Source organism: Meriones unguiculatus, chromosome 18, assembly GCF_030254825.1.
Source record: "Meriones unguiculatus strain TT.TT164.6M chromosome 18, Bangor_MerUng_6.1, whole genome shotgun sequence".
NCBI classification, from domain to species: domain Eukaryota; kingdom Metazoa; phylum Chordata; class Mammalia; order Rodentia; family Muridae; genus Meriones; species Meriones unguiculatus.
In genome coordinates, this window is record NC_083365.1 from 76,366,119 (window position 1) to 76,392,283 (window position 26,165).

Here is a 26,165-nt window from a genome sequence, read left to right on the forward strand (position 1 = left end):
GGAAGAGGGACTGCCTCTGACATAATCTGAATGGCCTGCTCTTTGATCACCTCCCCCTGATGGGGGAGCAGCCTTACCAGGCCACAGAAGATGACAATAAAGCCACACCTGATGTGATCTGATAGACTAAGATCAGAAGAAAGGAGAAGAGGACCTCCCCTATCAGTGGAGTTGGGGAGGGGCATGCGTGAAGAAGGAGGAGGGAGGGTGGGACCGAGAGGGGAGGAGGAAGGGGCTTATGGGGGGGATACAAAGTGAATAAAGTATAATTAATAACAAAAAAAAACTGAAAAAAAACATCGTTTGTTACTTTTCTGTTTCTGTGATTAGACACCATGACCAACTCAACTTATAAAAGAGTTTTTTGGGTATGGCAGTACATACCTTTTATCCCAGCTCTTGGGAGAGAGAGCCTGGAGGCTCTCTGAGTTTGAGGTCAACCTGGTCTACAAAGTGAGTTCCAGGACAGCCAGGACTACACAGAGAAGCCCTGTTTCAAAAAGCTAAAACAACAACAAAAGAGTTTAATTAGACTTATAGTTCCAAAGGGTTAGAATCTATGATGGCAGAGTGAGGGCATGGTAACAGGTGTTTGAAACCACAGATGGAAAGCTAATAGTTTGATTCATAAGCAGGAGGAAGAGGGCACACTGGGGATGGTATGAGTCTTTTGAAACCTCAAAGCCTTCCCCCAGCGATGCACCTACTCCACCAAAGCCACACCTCCTAATTTTTCCTAAGTAGCTCCACCAACTGGGGCCTAGTATTCAGACATATATGCCTGTGTGGGCCATTCTTATTTAAACCACCATGAGTAGACCTGGAACCACCATTTGTACATAAAAAGTACCTTCACAATAAATGTTTTAAGCAGGTCTTCAACTTGTGATCTCCCTTCCCCAGCAGGGAAAGTTGATATAGATACATAAAAATATATACATACAGAGATATATATATACAGAGATTTCTGAAAGAGAGGTGCTGATAAATAATTGAAGAGAGAGAAGGCTGATAAATAATTGAAGAGAGAGAAGGCTGATAAATAATTATGGAGCCAGTAATAAAAATCTCTCCTATCAAAGGGAGGAACAGATCCAGAAGATTACACTTATACCAGTTATTGGATTATATAAGAGGAGTTAAGTTCTATTACTGGTCACAGATAATATTATAATACATATAGAAAAAAATTCCAATGATTCAATTAAGAAAGTGTTAGAAATATCAAGCAAATTATAAGTTAATAATGGTTATATTGTCAGTTTGATAGGCCTTGAGTCTCCTAGGTGATAAATCTCTACTCACACCTGTGAGAGATTATTTGGATAAGCTCAGCCTTTGAGTATGTCTGTAAGAAATTATATAGATTAGATTTAATGGATATGGGAAGACACATTGTAAACATGGGTAATACCATGCCATAGGCCATGGGCTGAAGAAAAGGGAAATAAAAGAGCACTAGCATTCGAGATTCTCTGGTTCCTGCCTACGGTGAAATGTGGTGTACTCTCCATAGACCTGCAAACCAAATAAACCTTTCCTAGCTTCCTGTGTTGCTTTCATCAGGCATTTTATCTCAGCAATCAGAAAACTAAACAATCTAGAAAATTGGTACTAAGAAGTAGGGCTTTTGCTGTTATAATGTGAATGTATTATATTTTGGGTTTTAGAACTGGTTTAGTTTGGGTTTTAAAACTGGAAACATGGAAGGGTTTCATGAACCATCAGACCTAGATCTCTGTAACTTTAAAAAACATTACGGTGGGGGATTGTAAAACCAGAATGTCAAATTCAGGCTTTGGAGGACAGTTTATTATTAAGTTTCAGAGAAGAACAACCAACAACTGTATTGGGAACTGGGCTAGAGCCATTCATTTGCTATCCAAGCCAAGAACTTGACTTCATTCTCCCTGTGTCTTGAGAACTTGAATGCACCTTTGGACTCTACTCACCATCCCAGACTGAACTGTGGGCCCCAAAACAACATGACTGGGTTGGGAGGAAATCCCACTGTGGGGGAAACATCAGGCTTGACCTCAAGACACACAGCTAATCCCTGGAAAAGTTCCTGGGTCCCCGCAGGCTCCAGGCTGTAACCTCCTGCCACACACAGGAATGCTGCATTCACCTGCCTCTGATTACTGCTTGGATTCCTTCAAGAACAACATCTTCCTGCCATGGGGATTCTCCCCATCCCAGGATTCCAGCAGGCACCAGAAACTAACAGCCAACACCTGAGATAGCCAGATGGATAGTGGCCAGCATAAAAGCACAACCAACAAAAGCCAAAGCAAATTGGCATCTCCAGAACCCAGGGACAAGTAGTCCTGGACACCCTAACATAAGTGAAATTCAAGAAGATGACCTATGATGATCTATGCTTATGAAGAGGATAATGGAGAAAACAGATAAAATGCATAAAGACATAGATAAAGATAAATCAAACAGGTTATGGCTATCCATAAAAAAATAGAGGAATATGCAGCCAAACAGTTTGTGGCCTTCAGATAGGAAATAATTAAATCACTGAAAGAAATAAAAGAAACAGAAATAAAACAAACAGGTGAAGGAATTGTAGGAAAACAGGAAAATATAGTCAGACAGGTGAAGGAAATCAACAAAACAGATGAAGATCTGAAGATAGAATTGGAAAAATTAAAGAAAACACAAATGGAGGAAATCATGGAGAGAACAACTTAGGGAAGAAAACAGGAACTACAGAGGTAAGCATAACCAATAGACTACAAGAGATGGAAAAAAAACTCTCAGGTGTGGAGGATACAATGGAAGAAATGATGTATCCATCGAAGAAAATGATAAGTCTAAAAAATTCCTGACACAAACCATCCAAGAAATCCAAGACAACATGAAAAGACAAAACTTAAGAATAATAGGAATAGAAGAAGAAGAAGAAGAAGAAGAAGAAGAAGAAGAAGAAGAAGAAGAAGAAGAAGAAGAAGAAGAAGAAGAAGAAGAGGAACAGGAAGAGGAACAGGAAGAGGAACAGGAAGAGGAACAGGAAGAGGAACAGGAAGAGGAACAGGAAGAGGAACAGGAAGAGGAAGAAGATGAAGACGACGACGACGACGACGAAGAAGAAGAAGAAGAAGAAGAAGAAGAAGAAGAAGAAGAAGAAGAAGAAGAAGAAGAAGAAGAAGAAGAAGGAGATGATGATGATGATTCCTGTCTACAAGGCCCGGAAAATATTTTCAACAAAATCATAGAAGAAAATTTCCCCAATTTAAAGGAGATGCCTATAAGCACACAAGAGGCCTACAAAACACCTAATAGATCAGACCAGAAAAGAAAACCCTCCCACCACATAATAATCAAAGCAATAAGTATACAGAACTAAGAAAAATTACTGAAAGCTTCAAGGGAAAAAGACTAAGTAACATACAATGGCAAACCCATCAGAATCATACCTGACTTCTCAAAAAAGACTATGCAAGCCAGAAGGGCATGGAAGGATATCATGCAGACCCTAAGAGAACACAGATGTCAGCCCAGGCAACTATACCGAGCTAAACTCTCAATCATCATAGATGGAGAAAACAAGATATTCAATGACAAAAACAAATTTAAACAATGCCTACCCACAAATCCAGCATTACAGAAGGTACTAGAAGGAAAAATACAACTCAAAAAAGTTAAGTACATTCAGGAAAACACAGGAAATAAATAAACCCACTACAGCAAAACTATAAGTAGCCAAGCACACAAACTATACCACAACCAACATCAAAATAAAAAGATCTAACAGCCACTGGTTATTAATCTCTGTCAACATCAATGAACTCAACTCTCCAATAAAAAGACACAGAATATGGATGTATAAACAAGACCCAACAATCTGTTACATACAAGAAACACACAGAAGTCACAAAGATAGACATTGCATGAGAGTAAAGGACTGGAAGATCATTTTCCAAGCAATGGACCTAAGAATTAAGAAGGAGTGGCCATTCTAATAGCTAATAAAATAGACTTTCTACTAAAATTAATCAAAAGAGATGGGGAAGATCACCTCATATTCATCAAACAAGAAGACATCACAATTCTGAACATCTGTGCCCCAAATACAAGGGTACCCACATTTATAAAAGAAAAATTAATAAAATTTAAACCACACATAGATCCCCACATATTAATAGTGGGAGACGTCAACAACCCACTTTCAACAAATGAAAGGTCAACAAAAGAGAAATTAAACAAAGAAACAATGACTCCAAGAGAGGTCATGAATCAAATGCATCTACAGAACATTTCACCCAAGCACCAAAGAATTTACCTTCTTCTCAGCACCTCATGGAACTGTCTCTACAATAGTCCATACAAATGGCCTCAAAGAAAGCCTCAACAGGTACAAGAAGATTGAAACAATCCTGTGTATCCTATCAGACCACCATGAACTGGACCTCAACAACAATAGAAATAGCAAAAAACCTATGCACACATGGAAACTGAGCAACTCTCTACTGAATAACAGCTGGGTCACGGAAGAAATAAAGAAAGAAATTAAAGACTTCCTAGAATTCAATGAAAATGAAGGCACAACATGTCCAAACTTATGGGACAAAATGAAAGCCGTGCTAAGAGGAAAGTTCATAGCACTAAGTGCCTTCAAAAAGAATTTTGAAACATCTCATACAAGTAACTTGATGGCTCACCTGAAAGCCCTAGAAAAAGAAGAAGCAGACAAACCCAAGGGGATTAGACTGCTGGAAATAATCTAACTCAGGGCTGAAATCAATAAACTGGAAACAAATAGAACAATCAAAGAATTAATGAAACCAAGAGCTGGTTCTTTGTGAAAATCAACAAGACAGACAAACCCATAGCCAAACTAACTAAAAGGCAGAGAGAAACTATCCAAATCATCAAGATCAGAAATGAAAAAGGGGACATATCAAAAAACACTGACGAAATCCAAACAATCATTAGGACTTACTTCAAAAGCCTATATGCCACAAAATTTGAAAATCTAAATGCAATGGACAACTTTCTGGATCAATTCCACTTACTAAAGCTGAATTAAGACCAGGTAAATAAATTAAATAATCCTATTTCCCCTAAGGAACTAGAAGTTTTCATTAAAAGTCTCCCATCCAAAAAAAAGCCCAGGGCCAGATGGTTTCAGCACAGAATTCTACCAGACCTTCAAAGAAGAGCTAACACCAATACTTTTAAACTATTCCACAAAATAGAAAGAGAAAGAACATTACCAAACTCATTGTATGAAGCCACAGTCATGTTGATAGCAAAACCTCACAAAGACCCAACAAAGAAAGAGAATTTCAAACCAATTTTCCTTATGAACACTGATGCAGAAATACGCAACAAAATACTTGCAAACTAAATGCAAGAGCACATAAAAGGTATCATCCACTATGACCAAGTAGGCTTCATCCCAAGTATGCAGAGGTGGTTCAATATATGGAAATCCATCAATGTAATTCACCATATAAATCAACTGAAAGGAAAAAAAAAACAACACATGATCATCTCCTTAGATGCTGAAAAAGCGTTGAAAAAATCCAGCACTTGTTCATGATTAAAGTCCTGGAAAGATCAGGGATACAAGGCACTTACCTAAACATAGTAATGGCAATATACAGCAAGCCTATAGCCAACCTAAACGGAGAGAAACTTAAATCAGCCCCACTGAAATCAAGTCTCTCCATATCTCTTCAACAAAGTTCTTGAAGTCCTACATAGAGCAATAATACAACTAAAGAAGATCAAGGTGATTCAAATAAAAAAGGAAGAAGTCAAAGTATCACTATTTGCAGATGATATTATAGTATACCTGAGTGACCCCAAAAATTCTACCAGGGAACTCCCACAGCTGATAAACACCTTCAGCTAAGTGGATAGATACAAAATTAACTCAAAGAAATCAGTAGCCCCCATGTATACAAAAGACAAATGGGCTGAGAAAGAAATTAGGGAAACAACACCCTTCACAATAGCCACAAAGGATTTAAAGTACCTTGGTGTAACTCTAACCAAGCAAGTCAAAGACTTGTATGTAAAAACTTCAAGTCTCTGAAGAAAGAAATAGAAGAAGATATCAGAAGATAAAAAGATCTCCAATGCTCATGGCTTGGCAGGATTAACATAGTAAAAATGGCCATCTTACCAAAAACAATCTACAGATTCAATGCAATTCCCATCAAAATACCAACACAATCCTTTACAGACCTTGAAAGGAAAACTGTCAACTTCATATGGAATAACAAAAAACCTAGAATAGCTAAAACAATCCTCTACAATAAAAGATCTTCTGGAGGTATCTCCATCCCTTATCTCAAGCAGTACTACAGAACAATAGTAATAAAAACTGCATAGAAAAAGACTGGTATATCAGTGGAATTGAATCAAAGATACAGCAATAAACCCACACACCTATGGACACCTGATTTTTGACAAAGATGCCAAAACCATACAATGGAAAAAAAGATAGCATCTTCAACAAATGGTGCTGGTCTAACTGGTAGAAAAATGCAAATAGATCCATATTTATCACCATGCACAAAACTAAAGTCCAAGAGCATCAAAGACCTCAACATAAAATCAGACACACTAAACCTGTTAGAAGAAAAAGCAGGGAAGAGCCTTGCAATTATGGCACAGGAGACAACTTCCTGAACAGAGCACCAACAATAGCACAGGCTCTAAGATCAACAATCAAAAATGGGACGTCATGAAACTGAAAAGCTTCCGTAAAACAAAGAACACTGCCATCAGAACAAAACGTCAGCCTATAGACTTGGAAAAGATTTTACCAACCCTATATCTGACAAAAGATTAATATTCAGAATATGTAAAGAACTCAAGGAGTTAAATAGCAGCAAATCAAGTAAACCAATTAAAGGTTCGGAGCTAAACAGAGAATTCTCAATAAAGGAATATAGAATGGCAGAGAAACACTTAAAGAAATGATCAACCTCGTCCTTACTCATCAGGGAAATGCAAATCAAAATGACCCTGAGATTTCACCTTTCACCCGTTGGAATGGCTAAGATCAAAAACTCAAGTGACAACACATGCTGGAGAGACTGTGGAGAAAGGGGAACCCTCCTCCACTGCTGGTGGGAATGTAAACTTGTACAACCACTTTGGAAATCAATTTGGCCCTCTCTTAGAAAATTAGGAGTAGTGCTACCTTAAGATCCAGCTATATCACTCTTCAGCATATATCCAAAATATGCTCAAGTATACAAGAAGGACATTTGCCCAACCAAGTTCGTAGCAGCTTTATTTGTAATAGCCGATCATGAAAACAACCCAGATGTACCTCAACTGAGGGATGAGTACAGAAATTGTGCTACATGTACAATGGAATACTACTCAGCAATTAAAAAAACGAGGAAATCATGAAATTTGCAGGATAAAGGTAGGAACTAGAAAAGATTATCCTGAGTGAGGTATCCCAGAAGCAGAAAGACACACATGGTATATACTCACTTATAAGTGGATATTAGACATATAATATAGGATAAACATATTAAAATCTATATACCTAAAGAAGCTGAACAAGGAGGAGGACCCTGGGTAAGATGATCAATGCTCATTCAGAAAGGCAACGGGGATAGACATCAGAAGAGGGAGAAAACAGGGAACAGGACAGTAGCCTACCACAGAGCCCTCTGAAAGACTCTACATAGCAGGGTATTAAAGCAGATTCTGAGACTTCTAGTCAAACTTTGGGCAGAGGGCAGGGAATCCTATGAAAGACCTGGAGGGGACAGTAGCTGTACAAGGAGAGCAACAGAGCCAAAAAATCTAGGCACAGGGGTCTTTTCTGAGACTGATACTCCAACCATGGAGATAAACTAAAACCCCTACATAGATGTAGATCATGGCAGCTCAATGTCCAAGTGGGTTCTCTAGCAATGGAAACAGGGACTGTCTCTGACATGAACCCAGTGGCTGGCTCTTTGATCACCTCCTCCTGAGTGGGAAGCAACCTTACCAGGCCACAGAAGACAATGCAGCCAGTCCTCATGAAACCTGATAGGCTAGGGTCAGATGGAAGGGGAAGTCCTCCTCCCCTATCAGTGGTCTGTGGGAGGGGCATGGGAGAAGAAGAGGGAGGATTGGGAGGGGGCTACAGCTGGGATACAAAGTAAATAAACTGTACTAAATAAAAATATATTTAAAAAATAATAGAATTAAAACTGCTTATTTCTTGTGCATTAAAGCTTGTTAATATAAGAATCTCAATTATTTGTGTAATAGCGGGATAAGAAAGAAACTGATAAACAAACCCAGTTTTATAAAAATAACTTTAACAGAGATGATGATACAAAAAGACTGAAAATATAATATACTATCCTATGTTATATAATTGCATGTCATAATATTGAGTGCATTACTGATCATATTTACACATTAATCTGCCTTTAAAGGATACTTAAAATCTTGAAGAACAGAAAACTTTAAAACTAAGCCAGGCAACACAAAGCAAACTTAAATAAGCTCTGAACTATACTGATAAGAAAATATAAAGACAAAATACTGATAGCCGTAAAGGATTATTTCATAATAATAAAAGGCGGGGTGCTGGAGAGATGGCTCAGCGGTTAAGAGCACTGTCTGCTTTTTCAGAGGTCCTGAGTTCAACTCCCAGCAACCACATGGTGGCTCACAACCATCTACAATGAGATCTGGTGCCTCTTCTGTCATGCAAGCACACATGCAAATAAAATGCTCATATGTAAAAATAAATAAATATAAAAAAATTAATAAAAGGCAAAATAACACCAGAAAAACATGTACACATCTATTTATGTCATCCCAGACCACCAAAAAGAAAAAAAAATTTAAAAACTAAAAAATAGAGCCAGGTGTGGTGGTGCACACCATTAACTCAGTACTCAGGAGGTAGAGGCAGAGGCGGGAGGATTTCTGTGAGTTCAAAGCCAGCCTGCTCCACAAATCCAGTTCCAGGACAGCCAGGGCTACAGAAAGAAACACTGTTTTGAAAAACCAAAAACCCAAAACAAAACAAAATAAAAACCCCTAAAATACAAAAGAGAAACATGTTATCAAATAAGTATTCTTCAGTAGAAATTGATACATAGATTTCTAATGTCACAATCACAGAATTAGAGGTAATTGATAAATATACAACTTTTAAATAATAATCACAAAATAATGAATATTTTCAAACATGCACTGAATTTTTATAAAAACTGTCCATATCCCATGTAACGGAACAGGACCCAGGAAATTTAAAAGACTGTGTTTAATGCATTCAATAGATAAACTTACATGTACTTGGTAGCTTTTCCAGGTTTAAGTCCACTTACTTTCACATCCTCTGGAAGGCGACCATGTCTGGTTTTCCTGACAAGTCACAAAATGGGACTCATTTGAAGCTGGCTGGTAGCCATAATTGCAGTGGTATTTCAGATTGGTCCCAATTTCATATACTTCAGATTTTCTTAAGGGAAAACTGTTTTTGTCCCAGGAAGCATTGGGAATATCTGGTAGGTTAGTACAACCATCTAGCCAAGAAAAAAAATCATGAAGAATTATGTTATTGGAATTGCCATAGGAAGCCATGAGAGCGGCACTTAAAACAGCCATCACAGCTTAATTTAGCAAGTGTAGCTCATTGTGATGACCTGCACATATTTGTGCTTCAGAACCCACTTCCTGGGTTTCCCCACAAAAGTTGTTTTCAGTGTATTAAAAGTACCCAGTGATTAAAGGGTTAAGCTTTCTGCCCTTCTTGGTGACAGGATAATTTATGATACCAAACTGTCTAACAGTTTTCTTGCAGCTCCAACTACTAATGTAATTTGGACATAATTATCTCTTGCTAGGTTAGTAAATTATAATTTTAGTATCTTGTGCTATTAGAAAACAAAAGAAGGGTCTGGAGAGATGGCTCAGTGGTTAAGAGCACTGGTTGCTGTTTCAGAAGTCCTGAGTTCAATTCCCAGCACCACTTGGTGGCTTACAACCATCAACACTGGGACCTGATGTCCTCTTCTGGTGTGCAGCTGTACATGTAGATAGAGCACTCACATACATAAAACAAATAAATAAATAAATATAAAAAAAAAACAGGAAGAAGGAAAACATGTCAGTGGAATGTAAGACTAATGAAGTGGATAGAGAGGAAGCAGCATGGACATTATGCTAAGCTGGATGACTAAGACAGTTAGGAAGCCTAAGCAAGGTGCAGAGGGCCCGAACTGCAAAAAAATTAAATTAAACTAAAAAAAGATGGAGATGAAGTACGCTTGATAATTAAAGGTCCTTTAATTTTCTCATTGTAATGCTAATTTATAGAACCATCAGGATTACTGCTGGGGAGGTTGTCAAAATTAAGATCTATTGAAAACTGGCTTGGCTATGTGTCTGAGCTAGAGCTAAATGTCACACAAAGATTATTGATTTTTAAAAGAGTTGATGTGTGCTTCACAATATTTATGAGTTTTTAAAATGTCTTCTCATTTGCAAAAACACGTGCTGGATAGCCTCTGCCTTACAACAGCAGGAAGTTTTATTTACAGAATTAATTCTCCCCGGAAAATTCATATACACAACTGCTTACCCAAACTTCTATCTTACTTGATTCAGTCAATTAAATTAGGTCTCTTCTAAGTTTAACTCGGAATACCTATTTCTTTCATTATTACTTCCTTAGGACATACTAAGCTCCAGATAAATCTAATTTTAAAACTTCATATATAAAATATTATTTGAAATGAAGAAGACAAAAAAATTTCACTGGGTCTTAATGATTAATAGAGTCACATGATCCAGAAGTATATTTCTCAGTGGTTCTGGTAATTGATTCTCTTCCTGAAAAATCTTCCTGGTTCTCAGCCTCATTTTGAGGCCCTGGGCTCTTAGCCATGTGACATATGAGATAATAGTGCCATGCACCAAAATAAGTGATGTCACCAGTAAGAGGCCACATTGTGCTGAAGCTGCAACAAGCTATTCCAGTGCAGTCAGCATGTCTGTAACAGACATCTGTAAGAGTTAGAACGTTACAGATCCAAAGCCAAAATTATCCTGGGAAAGATATTTTAGCCTTTTTAAAAAATAGTCTATTACCGTCTTCTGTGTGTGACTACGTTCTTGTGACTGGGACTCTTAATAAAAGTGACTGGCTTAATAAAATTAACTTTAGACACATCTATAACAAGCCCAATTATAGTAACGCCTACCCCGACCCTCTGACACCTTCCCCACAACCTTCTCTGACTTACCTTAAAATATCAAAAATATAGCCTTCACAGCATCTGTTCTGTCATTAATTATTCTATTTACCCCAGCTGATCTTATCAAGTTCAGTTCAAAAATGAACTTCAAAGCTCTTCATAGACCTGCAGACCCTGGTGTCCTTATGTCTGTATCTACCTGCTCACTCAGACACCCAGACTAATGTTTGACACACTACACAGATGTAAACAGACTATCTCTTCCTCATTCGTAAATCTGGATGCCAGTCTCTGCCCCAGAGCCCCCCATCTGACTACTGCACGCCAATCAGCCATTTCTAATCAGCTCAAGGAAGCCAGAGACTCAAATTCAGAATCCAGAGACCAAGTTTCCATTTGGAACCTGTTGCTTATGACAGATGATTTCTAAAGAAGCAAAGGAAAAGACATTCTAGGTAGTAAAAGAGAAATGGCAGTTGAGCTGTGGCGGGTTGTTACATTTTCAGAAAAGGTGGTCAATCCAGGTCTCGCTTTAATAGGAGTGAAAGACAGATTCCGTCTGGAGTCCAGTGTGAGTGAGCAAGCGCTGGGAAAACCGATGCAGGCTTCCCCCAAACGCCATGATCCACTGTGGCAGTGACTACAGGAGACTATTAGTGACAGAACAAAGAGAATCACAAATCTGTGTGGTATCACATGTATTGGTAGGGGCCACAGGTAGGTAGGGCACAGTGGGGAACCTCTGCTACGGCTTTCAGCTAATATCTGGTTCTTAAATTTTGAATTGGTGTAAGCTACTAGTTTTCTAAGAATATTAAGATTCTGATGGTCACAAGGATGCTAGGTCAGACAGGGCTGGGTAATGGATGGCTTTCAAGGGACTAAAGATATCCCAAAGTCACATGGCTCCAGTCTATAACATTTTAACTCAGCTCATAATATGTTTATGTCAGGTCTATTTAAAAATTACATAGTCTCTAGGTACCTTGAAAAACTGAAAAATCATGCTAGTCCTTGTGATAAAGCTGATTTTCTCAATTTAAAAAACAAAACAAACAAAAACCTAAGCCTAGAAATTCTAAATCTTGAAGCCCTAACTCCAAGTCTCCAAAACCTTCCAATATTGTAGTCTGATTTCCAGGATGGTTTTGGTTGTAGATCAATAGCCTACAGTGATGTCATGGTGGTCATGGAGTGACAGCATCAGGGACCTGCACCTCACAGGAAAGAACAAATGCTACCCCATTTTCTAGATCCTACCAAACCAGATCCTGTCACTTCTGCCATCTATCCCTCCTCATTCCTCTCCATTCCACTGCAGAGATACAACTGAAACCCTTCAATTTGGGTGATGGCGACAAATGTCTATCAACTGTATTCTGTCCTACTTCAAACTGTCCCTTTAGTACCTGCAGTTCATCTCCTGAGTGAGTGCTATACAAAGATGTGTGGCTACTGGCATAACACAATACCACTTTGAACTTTGCACCCCATGGGAGCCATGGCAACTAGAGCAAATGATACAGTGGTAGTGATGGAACTACTGACATGCTCAAGTAGAGGGTCACAAGACTCTCAGTGGAGATGCCAGCTGTTGTTCCTGTTTCCTCCCCAGCAGCAAATGATCTTGGGGATATATTAGAGTGCATTGGAAGTGAAAGATTAATTTAAAATAGTACTGCAGGATTCTGCTTCCATGAGAAACTGAAACAATATTGCATGACTCAGCTTCCATGTTACCACGCAGAATGGGGCAGAACTTCGTATCAACACGGCTGTTATGGAGACATTGCTGCTCTATAAATAATTCCTTACCATTGCTCAGTAATTTACCTTTCGGTAGTGGGCCTGGAAAGCTCATTGGTCTCACCAAGTTGGACGCTGATGTCCCATTTTCTGTCAGTTGGTGCTCATCTGGGGAGAACAGACATGTGTTTGTGCAACACTGTTACGTGCTGGCCCTTCCTCCTGCTGTTTCCCAACACTGTCAACACTGCCAGCCTCAGCTTATGTCTGGTCTCTTGTCTGCAGTCTTCTGTTGTGTTTGGTTGTGGAAGTTTTGCCATAAAGGAACAAGGATCATCTAAATAATGCTGCTTCTCATGCAAATGAGAGTTCTCGTGAGAAGTTTTCTAGGGCAACAATGCAGTAAAAAAGATCTTGCAGAAAGCTTTTTCTATAAAATGCACTGGACTGTAATGTGGATTATTATCGTATAGTCTATACCATTCTGATGAATGTAGTGTGATGCCTGGGCAAATGAATTACTTCATTGTTCAAATCACTGTCTGCATTCAACTGCTGGCACTACCCCAGGACATGCACCTATTCTTGTAAATAAATGAGAACAGTTGAAAACAGACTTCCTCATAGTTACTTACTTTCACAAGTAGGGGGTCTTGAGCTCCAAACACCCACTGTTTTGTTTACCACAGTACAGACAATGGAGGCATTGCCGGCGAGTATGAAGCTGGGATTACAGCTATAGGTGACTATTGAGCCATATGAGAAAAGGTCTTCTTCTGTACCACTGTGCTTCCCATTGCTGATGTCTGGAGGGGACTCACACGTGACAACTATGATGAGTAAGGGGAGAGAAAGGACTAATCAGAAAGGGTATCATTGCAAATCTAAAATTCTGCCAAGTGCAAATGGAGGCAATAGAGACACAAACAGTTAGTCTAAATATGGTGTGAGTGTCGTATTATCATGTCAGAAAAAATATTTACTTACTTACACATTCTGGGAGAGAATCACTCCAGTCAACGCCTTTACCTTGGATCTCACACCGACTAGTCGCTGAGCCAATCAGAACATAGCTGAAAGACAGGTCAAAAGTTTATCTGGGATCTTTAGTTTACTCTGACAGCAATTGGACAAAGGTTTTAAACAAATATAATCTTATTCATCATTTAAAATAAAACAATTGATGTTCTGTTGACCACTACATTTATAGCTATTGAGCCAACTTGAAATTCAATTTCATTATATCAAGCAGAAGCTTATTTCTCATTCTAAAACTTCCTTCTTCCATTTATGACAATGTATTAAGTTTTCTCAGTGTTGAATAATGCAACCGACAAAAACACATAAAATTTTGAAACTATAGTTGTTTTAAAACAATTATGCAAAATACTAGAAATTTCAGAAGAGAATGACTCTTTTCTCAAAACAAACATTTGAAACTTTTCCTACACATTAGAACGTCCTTCGTCCTGAAAGCAGAGTTTGCTCTGCATGTGTGCGTCGTCCTGATCCTTCCCAGCTTCATTATACTAAAGTAAAAGGTGGAAGCAAAATCACCCAAAATCTATGCCCATGCACCAGAAATTCAATCTGTGACTTCTTTTTTATTCTTCTTTTTTCCTCTTCTCTCTATCCCTTTCTCTTTTTCCTTCCTTTATTTTTTTCTCTCTCTCTTCCTTCCTTCCTTCTTTCCTTTTTTCCTTCCTTCCTTTCTTCCTTTATTATTTTATTGTTGTGCTGAAAATCGAAACCAGGGCCTAATATATGCAAAAGTAGAAATCTTTTGGGGAGCCACTTGAGAACTCAATCAAAACCACTCTTTTCGTAAAAAAAAAAAAAAATAAGCATAAAGATAATTGCAGTTAATTAAAAAAAAATCTTTCTTTCCTACTATGACTGCAAGAGCCCAAAGTTCATCCAACCCTCCCACTCACTTTCACAAACACACTTCAGAATTAACCCAGGGGCCCTTCTGTCAGTGAAATGGGCAAATGTTCCACATTCCATGAGTTTCAAAATCTCAGCTCTCACAAATACGCTGTGGATAACTGGGCATTCACCCAAAAGTCTTCAGGTCAACATATTAGAGCCATACTTCCACATCAGTGTTTATTGCACCACCATTCATAACAACTAAGATCTAGAGCCAACACAGGTATTTTCATTTGTTAGCTTGCAGGGTCTAGGAGAAGCATTGTGACCTTATAGGACTATTCCATCTCAATTCTTTTTACACATGTGTCTATTTCAGGAAGCTTCTACAATAGGCTTCTTGTCAGCACTTTCAAAGGTTTTCAAAGTTTTTTATCTTCCTCTAAACTTCTACTTTACCTTGTCCTTTCATCACATTGAAGCCTTTCCTTATTCTTTTTCATACCACATGCATTCTGTCCCCTTTATGTAAGAACATCCTTTTAAAATATTTTGAAACACATAGATACATACAAACAAAAAATTAGGCCAGAAAATGATAAATGTAACTCTTGACTATGAAGACTGAATGCCACATCACATTTTTCTACAGGTCATTTAAATTTTAATTGATTAGAAGAAGAAAGCAATCAATTTAAAAGTTATATGGAAAAAATAGCAAGTAAATTAAAGGGATACTGAAAAGTGATCCCATACAGTAAAATTAAAAAGATGGGATGCTGAAACCAGAGAAAGACACAGCATAAAAGAATCTAGTAACCAATTCTAAGTGAAATTTTTCTCAACAAAACATTCATAAATGAAATTCAAGAATATTAAGAATATTCTATACCATGACCACACTGGTTTCATTTCAGGAATGAAGATTGAGTCAACATAAACAAATCAACAAATATGACTAAATACAGATAGGGACTTAAGAACAGAAATGAGATGGAACGCATAAAAGATGAAAAAAAATGCTCTTGACATACTTTCATAATAAAATACCCCAAAGAAATTAGGAATACAAAGAACATGTTTCAATGCAATAAAGATTATATTGGGAGGTCAGTAGCCGATAATTTACTAAATGGGAGAAAACTAAAAGCATTTCTTTCAAAACCAAGTGTAAGACAAAAGAATATACTCTATTAATATTTAACATGCTGCTTAAAGTCCTAGATAAAGTAACAACTCAAGACAAGGAAATAAAAGTGATATAATTGAAAAAAAAGAAGTATACCTGTTTGCACACAACATGATCTTATGCTACCAACTCTAACCAGAACACTCTAAGATCTAACAAGGACTTTCAAGAAAGAGCAGAACACAATATCAAATTACAAACCCAGGAGGTTTTATTATTATAGACAAATAAATTTACCAGGAAAGAAATCCCATTCATATCATCTTTTATTATTACCACTATTATTTTATCTTAAGAATAAGCTTACCTAAGGAAGAAAAAAACCAATGGAATAGAATTTTTAAAATGCTGAAAATAAGAAATTGAGGGTGAACTAACAATATAAAAATCTCCCATGCTGAAGAGCCTAGAACTCATTGGCACAAGAGACTACTTCCTGAGCAGAACACCAACAGCACAGGCTCTAAGAGCAACAATCAATAAATGGGGACTCATGAAACTGAAAAGCTTCTGTAAAGCAAAGAACACTGTCATTAGTACAAATTGACAGCCTACAGAGTGGGAAAGGATCTTCACCAACCCTGTATCTGACAGAGGGCTAATATCCAGAATATATAAAGGACTCAAGGAGTTAAACAGCAACAAACCAAGTAATTCAATTAAAAAATGGGGTACAGAGCTGAACAGAGAATTCTCAACAGAGGAATATTGAATGGCAGAGAAACATTTAAAGAAATGCTCAACATCTTTAGTTATCAGAGAAATGCAAATCAAAATGACCCTGAGATTTCACCTTTCATCCATCAGAATGGCTAAGATCAAAAACTCAAGTGACAACACATGCTGGAGAGACTGTGGAGAAAGGGGAGCTCTCCTCCACTGCTGGTGGGAATGTAAACTTTTACAACCACTTTGGAAATGAATTTGGCCCTTTCTCAGAAAATTAGGAATAGTGCTACCTTAAGATCCAGCTATACCACTCCTAGGCATATATCCAAAAGATGCTCAAGTGCACAACAAGGACATTTGCTCAACCATGTTCATAGCAGCTTTATTTGTAATAGCCAGAATCTGGAAACAACCCAGATGTACCTCAACTGGGGAATGGATACAGAAATTGTGGTACATTTACACAATGGAATACTACTCAGCAATTAAAAACAAGGAAATTGTGAAATTTGCATGTAAATGGTGAGAACTGGAAAAGATCATCCTGAGTGAGGTATCCCAGAAGCAGAAAGACACACATAATATATACTGACTTATAAGTGGATATTAGCCATAATATCCACTAACGACTAAAGCATACTAAAATCTATACACCCAAAGAAGCTAAGTAAGGAGGAAACCCTGAGTAAGATGTTCAATCCTCATTCAGAAAGGTAAATCGGATGGATGTTGGAAGAGGGAGAAAACAGGGAACAGGACAGGAGCCTACCAGAGGGCCTCTAAAAGACTCTACCCAGCAGGATATCAAAGCAGATGTTGAGACTCATAGCCAAACTTTGGGCAGAGTGCAGGGAATCTTATGAAAGAAGGGGGAGAGCAAAGACGTGGAGGGGATAGTATTTTTATAAGTAGAGCAAAAGAACCAAAAAATGTGGGCACAGGGGGTCTTTCAGAGACTGATACTGCATCCAATGCCCATGCATGGAGATAAGCTAGAACCCCTGCATAGATGTAGCCCATGGCAGCTCAGTCTTCAAGTGGGTTTCCTAGTAAGAGGAACAGTGGCTGTCTCTGACATGAACTCAGTGGCTGACTCTTTGACCCCCCCAGGGGGTTGCAGTCTTACCAGGCCACAGAGGAAGACAATGCAACCAGTTCTGATGAGACCTGATAGGCTAGGGTCAGAGGGAAGGGGAGGAGGACCTCCCTATCAGTGGACTGTAGGAGGGGTATGGGAGATGAAGAGGTAGAGAGGGCATGAGGGAGGGGTTACAAGTGAATAAATTGTAATTAATAAAACAAATAAATTAATTAAAAGTGGTCATTTACCAGTACGTGAGTTTAAATGACAATGGCACACATAGGTTCATATGTTTAAATTATTGATCCCCAGTTGGTGGATTTGTTTGGGAAGGATTAGGTGTGAGGCTTTGGTACAGGAGATGGTCACTGGGGGGCATGCCATCATTCTCAGCTAGTTCTTTCTGCCTGATATTTATGGATCGAGTTGTAAGCTCAGCTACTGTTCCAACACCATGCCTGCCTGCCTACTGTCATACTACCTGTCATGATGGACATGAACTTACCCCCTGAAACTGTAACCTCCAATTAACTTTTTTTCTCCTTTTTTTAAAGAATCGTCTTTTTTTTTTAAAAAAAAAATTTCTTTATTATTTATACAGTATTCTGCCTGCATGTGAGCCAGGAGGTCAGAAGAGGAAACCAGATCTCATTATAGATAGTTATGAGCCACCATGTGGTTGCTGAGAATTGAACTCAGGACCTTTGGAAGAAACACCAGTACTCTTCACCTCTGAGCCATCTCTCCAGTGCCTAACTTTTTCTTCTTTCAATTAACTTGGTCATTGTGTCTCATCACAGCAATGAAAAAATAACTAAGTATAATGCAATTCTCATTAAAAAACACAATTAATTTCAGAAAGATAAGCAAATCCTAACATTTATATGGAAACAGAAGGCAAAGTAGCTAAAGCAATCATAAGCAGAACGAGCAATGCTAGGGGAATCACAATAACTGACTTTTGAGCCACAGCAACAAACCAGAACGAAATAATACAGACATAAACCTACACAGCTTCAAGCCGCTCAATGTTTGGCAGAGTTGGAAAAACCAAAGAAACATGCATTGGAGAAAAGACAGGTTCTTCACCAAAAGGTACTAGGGAATTTGTGTTCCCATTTTCAGAGTAATGAAACTAGATTCCTATTCACTTTGTATGAAATTCAAGAAATAGAAGACCTGCAACTCTTAAACTGTTAGGGCAAACAGGTTTATAAAACATACTTCAAGACAGGAGTATAGATAAAGGCTTTTTGACTTTATGACTCCAATGATTTAGAAAACAATCCCATGAATTGACAAATAGGATTGCATGAAGGTAAAGATCCTCCATGCTGAATCAGCAACCATCGGCATACTGAAAAGGTAGAATGGGAAAGAATTTTGGACAATGGTACAACTGATAGAGGATTTGTATCTATGAATGGGCAAACGAGCTAGTCTTCAAAGGATGAAGTAAAATAATAACTAGCTATTGGAAAGCATGTTCAGTACCCTTATCCATCAGAGAAATACAGATTAAAACACACTAAGATTCCATCTCATCCCAATCAGAATGCCTGTTATCAAGAGAACCAGCAACAACAAATAATAGCGAGGAAGTGGAGAAATAGGGATTCAGATTATCCTGGTGAGAGAGTGTCAACTCGTTCAGCTCCTATGGAAAAGTAGCTCAAGGGAAGAAGTTTCCCAAAAATTAAAACTAGAACTCCCCTATGAGCCAGTTGTTCCTTCTGCATCTATGCCTGGAGAACACCAAGTCAGCACCACAGTAACATGTACACAGCCTTGTCTTTTCTATTACAGTCCGCAGGATATGGGATCTGTTTAGATGCCCACCAACAAACGAATGGCCAAAGAAAGCATGGCATGTGTGTACAAACAGCTGATTTTTATTTGACCCTAAGGATTGAAATCATCTCATTTGCAGAAAATTAGATTAACATGAAGAGCATCATGTTAAGCAATAGAAGCTAGCCCCAGAAACACAAGTATCACATGTTTTTCTCTTATGTTCTGAATTGAGATTTAAGCATAAACATATATATACATATATGTGATAGCAGAAGGATGGGTATGAGTAAGGGGAGGAGAAAATGAACACAAAACAAGAATTATGAAATTATGAAATAGAAATAAAAATTAACTTATATAAACAGACTTATAAACTTACATAAATAGATAATAAACTTATATAAACAGACTAGAATTATTGAATAGAAAAATCTTAAAAAGACCCAGATGCATTTGAAAATTCAGATATTATTTTTACAGGCCTTATCTTGTATTAATAGAATAAGTGTTAACATATGTATGAAGACATCACAATGAAATCCCTGAGTTTTGAGGATGGGGTTCCATAACACCAACTGCTCCAAAAATCATCATCATAAACTTAAATATATAATATAAACCCATAAAAAGTTTTGGGAAAACTAGAAACACATAGGGAGAGCCACAAGTGCCCCTTTGGGTCTGGAAGGTGGCAGGCCAGAGCTCTGTTCTGCACCCTGGTGGCACGTCCACTCCCTGAGGTACATGATAATTTTTGTCCACATGGTTCCAGAAGTACTCCCAGTTTCCAGTGCAGCGTTCTCCATGTGGCTCTAAAGACAAGCAACTTGTGCCTTAGGACCTACTGGGGAAGGCAGGACTGAGGGAATAATTTATATTTGATACCAAAACGATGTTTCTAAAACATGCTGAACTGGATCTCACCAAAATTAAAGTCCTTTTCTTTGTAAAAGATCTTGGGATGAAGATGGAAAAACCCTGAAGTTTGGAAGGAAACTTTGCAATTCACATATTCTGCGATGGACTAGAATGTAAAGTATGCAAAGTATTCTAAACATAAAAGGGAAGCATCCAATAATCACATTAGCAAATGGGAGAAGAAATCCTTTACTGAAGTATGCATTGGGGTAGCAGAGAAAAACAGATTCATGACCACTCCCCTACAGGAAGGATATTTTAAGTTTGATGTCATGTCACAGCTTTTAGAACAATAAAGTACACCAGGAAACCACTAAATGCTGATATGGATAATAAAGGTAACTCATTCACTTTCACGTGGGAATGTAAAATGGCACATTTGCCTTAGAACATGGGCAAGTTCTTTTATAAGTTAAACACTAATTTGTTAACCCAGTAATTGCATTCAAGAGATAGAATATCCAAGTTCAAATGTCCCCCAAAATATATGTATGAGTAGTTACAAAGCTCTTTTCATTGAAGACAAGGCAGAAACAACTCAAGTATCCCTCAATGGTCAAATAATGAAGCACATTCTAGACTGTGGAACAGTGACTGAGCATTAAAACAGGGAAAATGTCTTAATGGGGGATGTCTAGACAATTACCCTATATATTAAAAGCAATCTCTGCTAGGCAGTGATGGCATACACTTTTAATCCAAGCACTCAGGAGGCAGAGGTAAGGGAATCTCTTGAGTCGGAGGCAATCCTGATTTAGAAAGAGAGATTTAGGACAGTCAGGGCTTCATGGATAAACCTTATCTCACTCCCCAAAAAAGCAATCTCAAAATATTACACACTCTGTGGTTCCATATATACAACATGCTTGAAATGATAGAGTCAGAAGATGGCAAAAGTCAGGAAGAGATGGGAAAGTGAGTGTTGAAGACAAGGGTTAACAGCTATAATGGTGACACCCCCAACCATAAAATTATTTTTGCCATTACTTCATAACTGTAATTTTGCTAGTTATGGTTTATAATATAAACGTTTGTGTTTTCTGAAGGTCTTAGGTGACCCCTGTGAAAGGGTGATTCAATCTCCAAGGGGTTTTGACCCTCAGGGTAAGAACCACTGGTGTAGGAAAACCATCCCATTCCTGAAGGTGTACCCTTTATAAATATCTGTATGCCTATGTCATATCATGTCTAGAGAATAATGAACCTGAGAGTTGTGTGTTACAGCATGAGACTGAAGGCACATAGAAGCCTGTTTTCAGGAGTCATTGAACAGTGATAAGCTCTGACACACACTGAAGAACTGCAGTACTAGTAGCTGTAGTAGGTTGTGGAATATCCCTCAAAAGCTCCTTTGCTGAAGGCGTGGTCCAGGCTGGTAGAGCTACGAGAAGATGTGAGAAATTTAGAATCTGAGCCTAGTGGAAGCATATAGGTCTACAGTGCCATGTCTTTGAGGGGATATGTTAAAATCTAGCTCCCTTTCACTCTTGTTGCTTCCAAGATACCACAGGGTGAGCAGTTCTGCCCCCCATAACCAGGGTACTATGACAATGGTGCCCAAAGACTATAAACTGAAGCTTTTAGAGTTATGGGACAAAATAAATCTTTCCTTCTTTTAAGTTGTTAATCACAGGTATTTTGTCATAATAGAAAACTACCACGATACTCATAAACACAACACAGACTTGGAATGAACAAATATTGGGAGCAGGACTTGGGGTGTTTGTTTATCTTCATGGTACGCTCTTTAACAAAAACTTTATTCTCATGACTCTGGAGGCTAGTGTCTCAGCGGCTGAGCTCTGGAGGCTTCCTGGATTCCAGAATGATGCAGAAGGTACATCTTTTTCTGGGGTTTGTGGATCCACACCCAAAAGGCCTCATCTCCAAATATGATGCAAATGAAGATACGGGTTTGGGTAACACAAAACCCCACTCAGCAAAAAGCAATGCAGTTGGGGGTGGGGATCAAAGTTCAAAACAATGTGTAAAGTCAGATAACCATGTGTGAAAGAGAGTAAGATGATGATGGAAGTATGTGTACTCGGTTGTATTTACGTGATAAATGCTGAAAGGACAATCATAAACTACAATTTTATTCTTAAAGCATGAATGTGTTAACTCCTTAGAGAGTTAATTAAAAAAAAATCATTGCTTCCAACTTGTCTTATTCTCACTTACCCCTTTGAGCAGCTGAACTCTATGGTTGAACCTAAGAAAAGATCAGTCGTAATTTCTACCTTCCCATTGATCAATTCGCCTGGATTTCTGCATTGTTTCTCTGGAGAAAAATAAGCTGATGATTAGTGGTTTGAAATACCCACAAGATATAAAATTAAAGGATGGAGAATACTTAATTTTGAAAATCTGAGTTGTATTTTTTCAAAGAACTAGAAATAAGATGACCAAATGATTCAGCTATACCACCCACAGGCATATATCCAAAGCATTTTCTTACTACATTACTACAAAGCTTATCTTGCTACAGGGTACTTCATAACCACATTCATTGTCACTCTAGTTAGAGTGGCAATGAAACAGAATCAACTTAGTCACCCATCAGCTGGTGAGAAGATAATGAAAAGTGTGGTATGTATTTACCAAGAAATATTACTCAGCTGTAGAGAAAAATGAAGTCATGAAATTTTCAGTTAAATGGGTGGAACTGGGAAAAATTATACTGAGTGAAGTCACCCAGGCCTCCCCAAAACAAGCATTGCATGTCTTCTCTCAGACATAAAATCTAGCATCATATGTGTTTAGTCTGAAATACATGTGGAAGCCAGAAAAATAGAAACAGGCTACTAGGGGATGCATTTAGGAAAAGTGATAGTAGAATATAGGTGATGAAGGAAAGAGGGAATCATAGGGACAGAAAGGTTCAAGTAGTTAGATGGGAGTGGGGGAGTAAGGGGGAGGTTAAGTGTGTATGAAGAAGGGAAACCTATGATCTTGTAACCGAAGTAAAAATATAATAAAAAGGAATAGTATAACCCATGTGATAGTAAAGAAGAGGTATGCTGGGAGCTAAAAGTTTAAGTGGGGATGGTGACAAGTGGGTAGGGAAAGAAGGGATAAGGAGAAAATTAACCATAACTAAGCATGTATGCAGAAGCCTCACAAAGCCCCATTATTTTTTAAGAGTCAAAATTTTAAAGGAGTTTGAACAGAATTGCCCCAAATGGATGGACAATGCTTTTCCCAGAACACATGGGTGACCAGGTGAACATCTCAATTCCAGGCTCCAGGAACCATCCTGTGAGTTATTGGTCATAAAAGCCCCAGAGACACACACACGCACACACAAAGGCGATTGCCATTACTCTTGGTTGCCCACAATAACCAGAATGGGTAAGAACCTATTGATGAACACATCATATGCACTGGCTTCAGGATATAAAAAGAAATCAATCTTAGACAAACAAGGAAACTCCCTGCTGTATAGCTTTCATCGTGCTGGAATGTGCATGACATTGAGGGGGGGCTGTGGGAGCGGGAAAATTACAGGGAGAGAAAAGGTATCAATGGTCTTACTCAGCAATAGACCCTGCGTGCTGCAGTACTGACCTCCTAGGCAAGGTCTTCCCCCTATACAATGATAGCATGACTGCTATGGGATAACCTCAAATGGACCTGAGCCTGTTTGCCAGAAGAGACTTCATTCCGGGTACTCTAAACCTGATCAAAAGTCTATGGCTAAGAAGGTCATAGACCTTAGGGCAGAACCTACTATTGTTCTTTGTCTGAATGGTCATGTTGTCAAACTGCCTTCTAAATATTTCTTTATCCCCATAAATCTGGTCATAGAAGCTTCTTTTTGCAGAAGACATTAGTCAATTCACAGACGCATAACTGTTTAAAGTACTGAGAATAAGTGGGTGTGAGTGCTTGCTGATATACGATTCATTTATATCAACCTGAACCTTCACGCCTTAAGACTTAGGGAAAATAAGGAAAGAAAGGGCATAAAGAATGTAAGAACTGGAGGACATGAAAGAGGGCTATGGATGTCTGTCCTCTGGACATGGCAGCTGTTGCACACCTGAACGCAGAGCGCCCGGGCTACCTTTGAGAAAATAAGCCACTTAAAACTTTCAGTATATAGTTGAAGAGGGGCTCTCTATGTTCCATTCTAGCGGTGGCAGTTGGTCACTATTGATAAAGGGAAGTTCATTTCTCTTTGACTGGTGTCCACTAGGAACTTCTCGTGACCAAGCCCATGACCCCCAACATATGCATATACAGATAGCACTAATTGGAATCCATGGGTTATACAAAAGAAAAAGAGGACATGACATTGAGAGAGAGAGAGAGAGAGAGAGAGAGAGAGAGCGCTGTGGGAGGGGAAAGGAAGTTGGAGGAGGAACTAGGGTGGATGTGAGCAAGATACTGCATATCTATGTATAAAATTTAAAGAATAAAATAAATTTAAAAGGTCCTTTAATTAATTTCAACTCCTGCTTTCAGATAGCTCTGATGATACAGTCAAATGCCTGCTTCTTTGAGAAAAAACAAAAATAAATGCATTTCCAATTTAAAAAACATACTCAGTTTCATTTGGGTGTTTACCACTAATATAATATGGAACATAACACATTGGTGAGATTTATCCATGAATATATACTCTTAAAAATGTTTATCCTTGGTCACAGACAGAAGAAAATAGAAAATAAAGTTTAAATCCTGACTGTTGCAAATAGTCCATTGCTGACTGTCTTTTTACAAATAGCACAGTAAATGTTAATCTTTTAAAATATTTACTCTTGATTTCTGTCCATGTACGTGTGCATGTGTGTGTGTGCATGAGCGTGTGTTTGCATGGTGTATACAACAATGCATCTGAAAGCTGAGCGAAGGCATTAAGAGTTCGAGAGTTACAGGCACCCACAGGCACGTACCGTGTGCTGGGATTCAACTCTTGTGCCATCTCACAAGCTCCAGGTAATATTAATTTGCAGTACATTTTATTCTAACATTTTCTTTAGACTTGCACAATTTATTGCATTTCTAAAAGAACTGTTTAAGAAGAAAAATTACAGGTGAGAAAACATGTTGATACTCACTGACACAAAAGATATTATAGGCCCATGAACCATTCTCATCACAAGTAAGAAGGCTTGAGTTGATTTTCCTGAAGCCATGACGGCAGGCATATTTCAGAACACTTCCAGTTGGGAAGATAGTCTCATACATCTGGCTGACTGGAGCAGCAAACGGTAAACCAGGTGGAGGTCCACAATCACCTGGACACCAAATTACAAGGAACATCACAAGCTGTGTCTTGAGAGACAGAATCTCAACATTTGAGTAGTAAGGTTTACTGATCAAGGACCATCCTTCGTTTTCATTATGACTCTCAATGAACACAATAGATGATCATTGATGTGTGCGTTCTAGCATGGTGATGATGATGATTGATTGATGATGGCAGCATAAAAATTTCCCCTATCCTTCCCTAGTCAGTAATATGGGTCAATCTCATTATTTTCTCATTGCTCACATCTACCTAATCAAAATATAGTCATATGCCTTGCCAAATAATATTCTTGTCTTTTTGAAAACACTTTCTATGCAAGAGTAGCTGTCTCAGAAGACAAGGATAGAAAGGAAGTGTTTCATTTATGTTCACTTGGAGTTTTTTAAATTTATGTAGGCTGTCTGATTTAAAAAGAGCTTTCAGACCTGCAGGGGACAGGAGCTCCACAAG

General features: G+C 38.3%; 1 protein-coding gene across 3 annotated transcripts in view; it reads right to left on the reverse strand.

Annotated features, from left to right (window-relative positions):
• Window positions 1-26,165, reverse strand: part of LOC110550320 (zona pellucida sperm-binding protein 3 receptor-like) — a 47,419-nt gene that overhangs the window by 11,204 nt on the left and 10,050 nt on the right. For all 3 annotated transcript variants that reach the window (XM_060372025.1, XM_060372024.1, XM_060372023.1), the window contains 6 exons: window positions 25,522-25,701; window positions 22,640-22,739; window positions 13,923-14,008; window positions 13,571-13,765; window positions 13,023-13,103; window positions 9,318-9,515 (listed from right to left, as the gene is read on the reverse strand). In XM_060372025.1, the coding sequence (XP_060228008.1) occupies window positions 9,318-9,515; window positions 13,023-13,103; window positions 13,571-13,765; window positions 13,923-14,008; window positions 22,640-22,739; window positions 25,522-25,701 (840 nt within the window). The remainder of the gene's footprint in view (window positions 1-9,317; window positions 9,516-13,022; window positions 13,104-13,570; window positions 13,766-13,922; window positions 14,009-22,639; window positions 22,740-25,521; window positions 25,702-26,165) is intronic.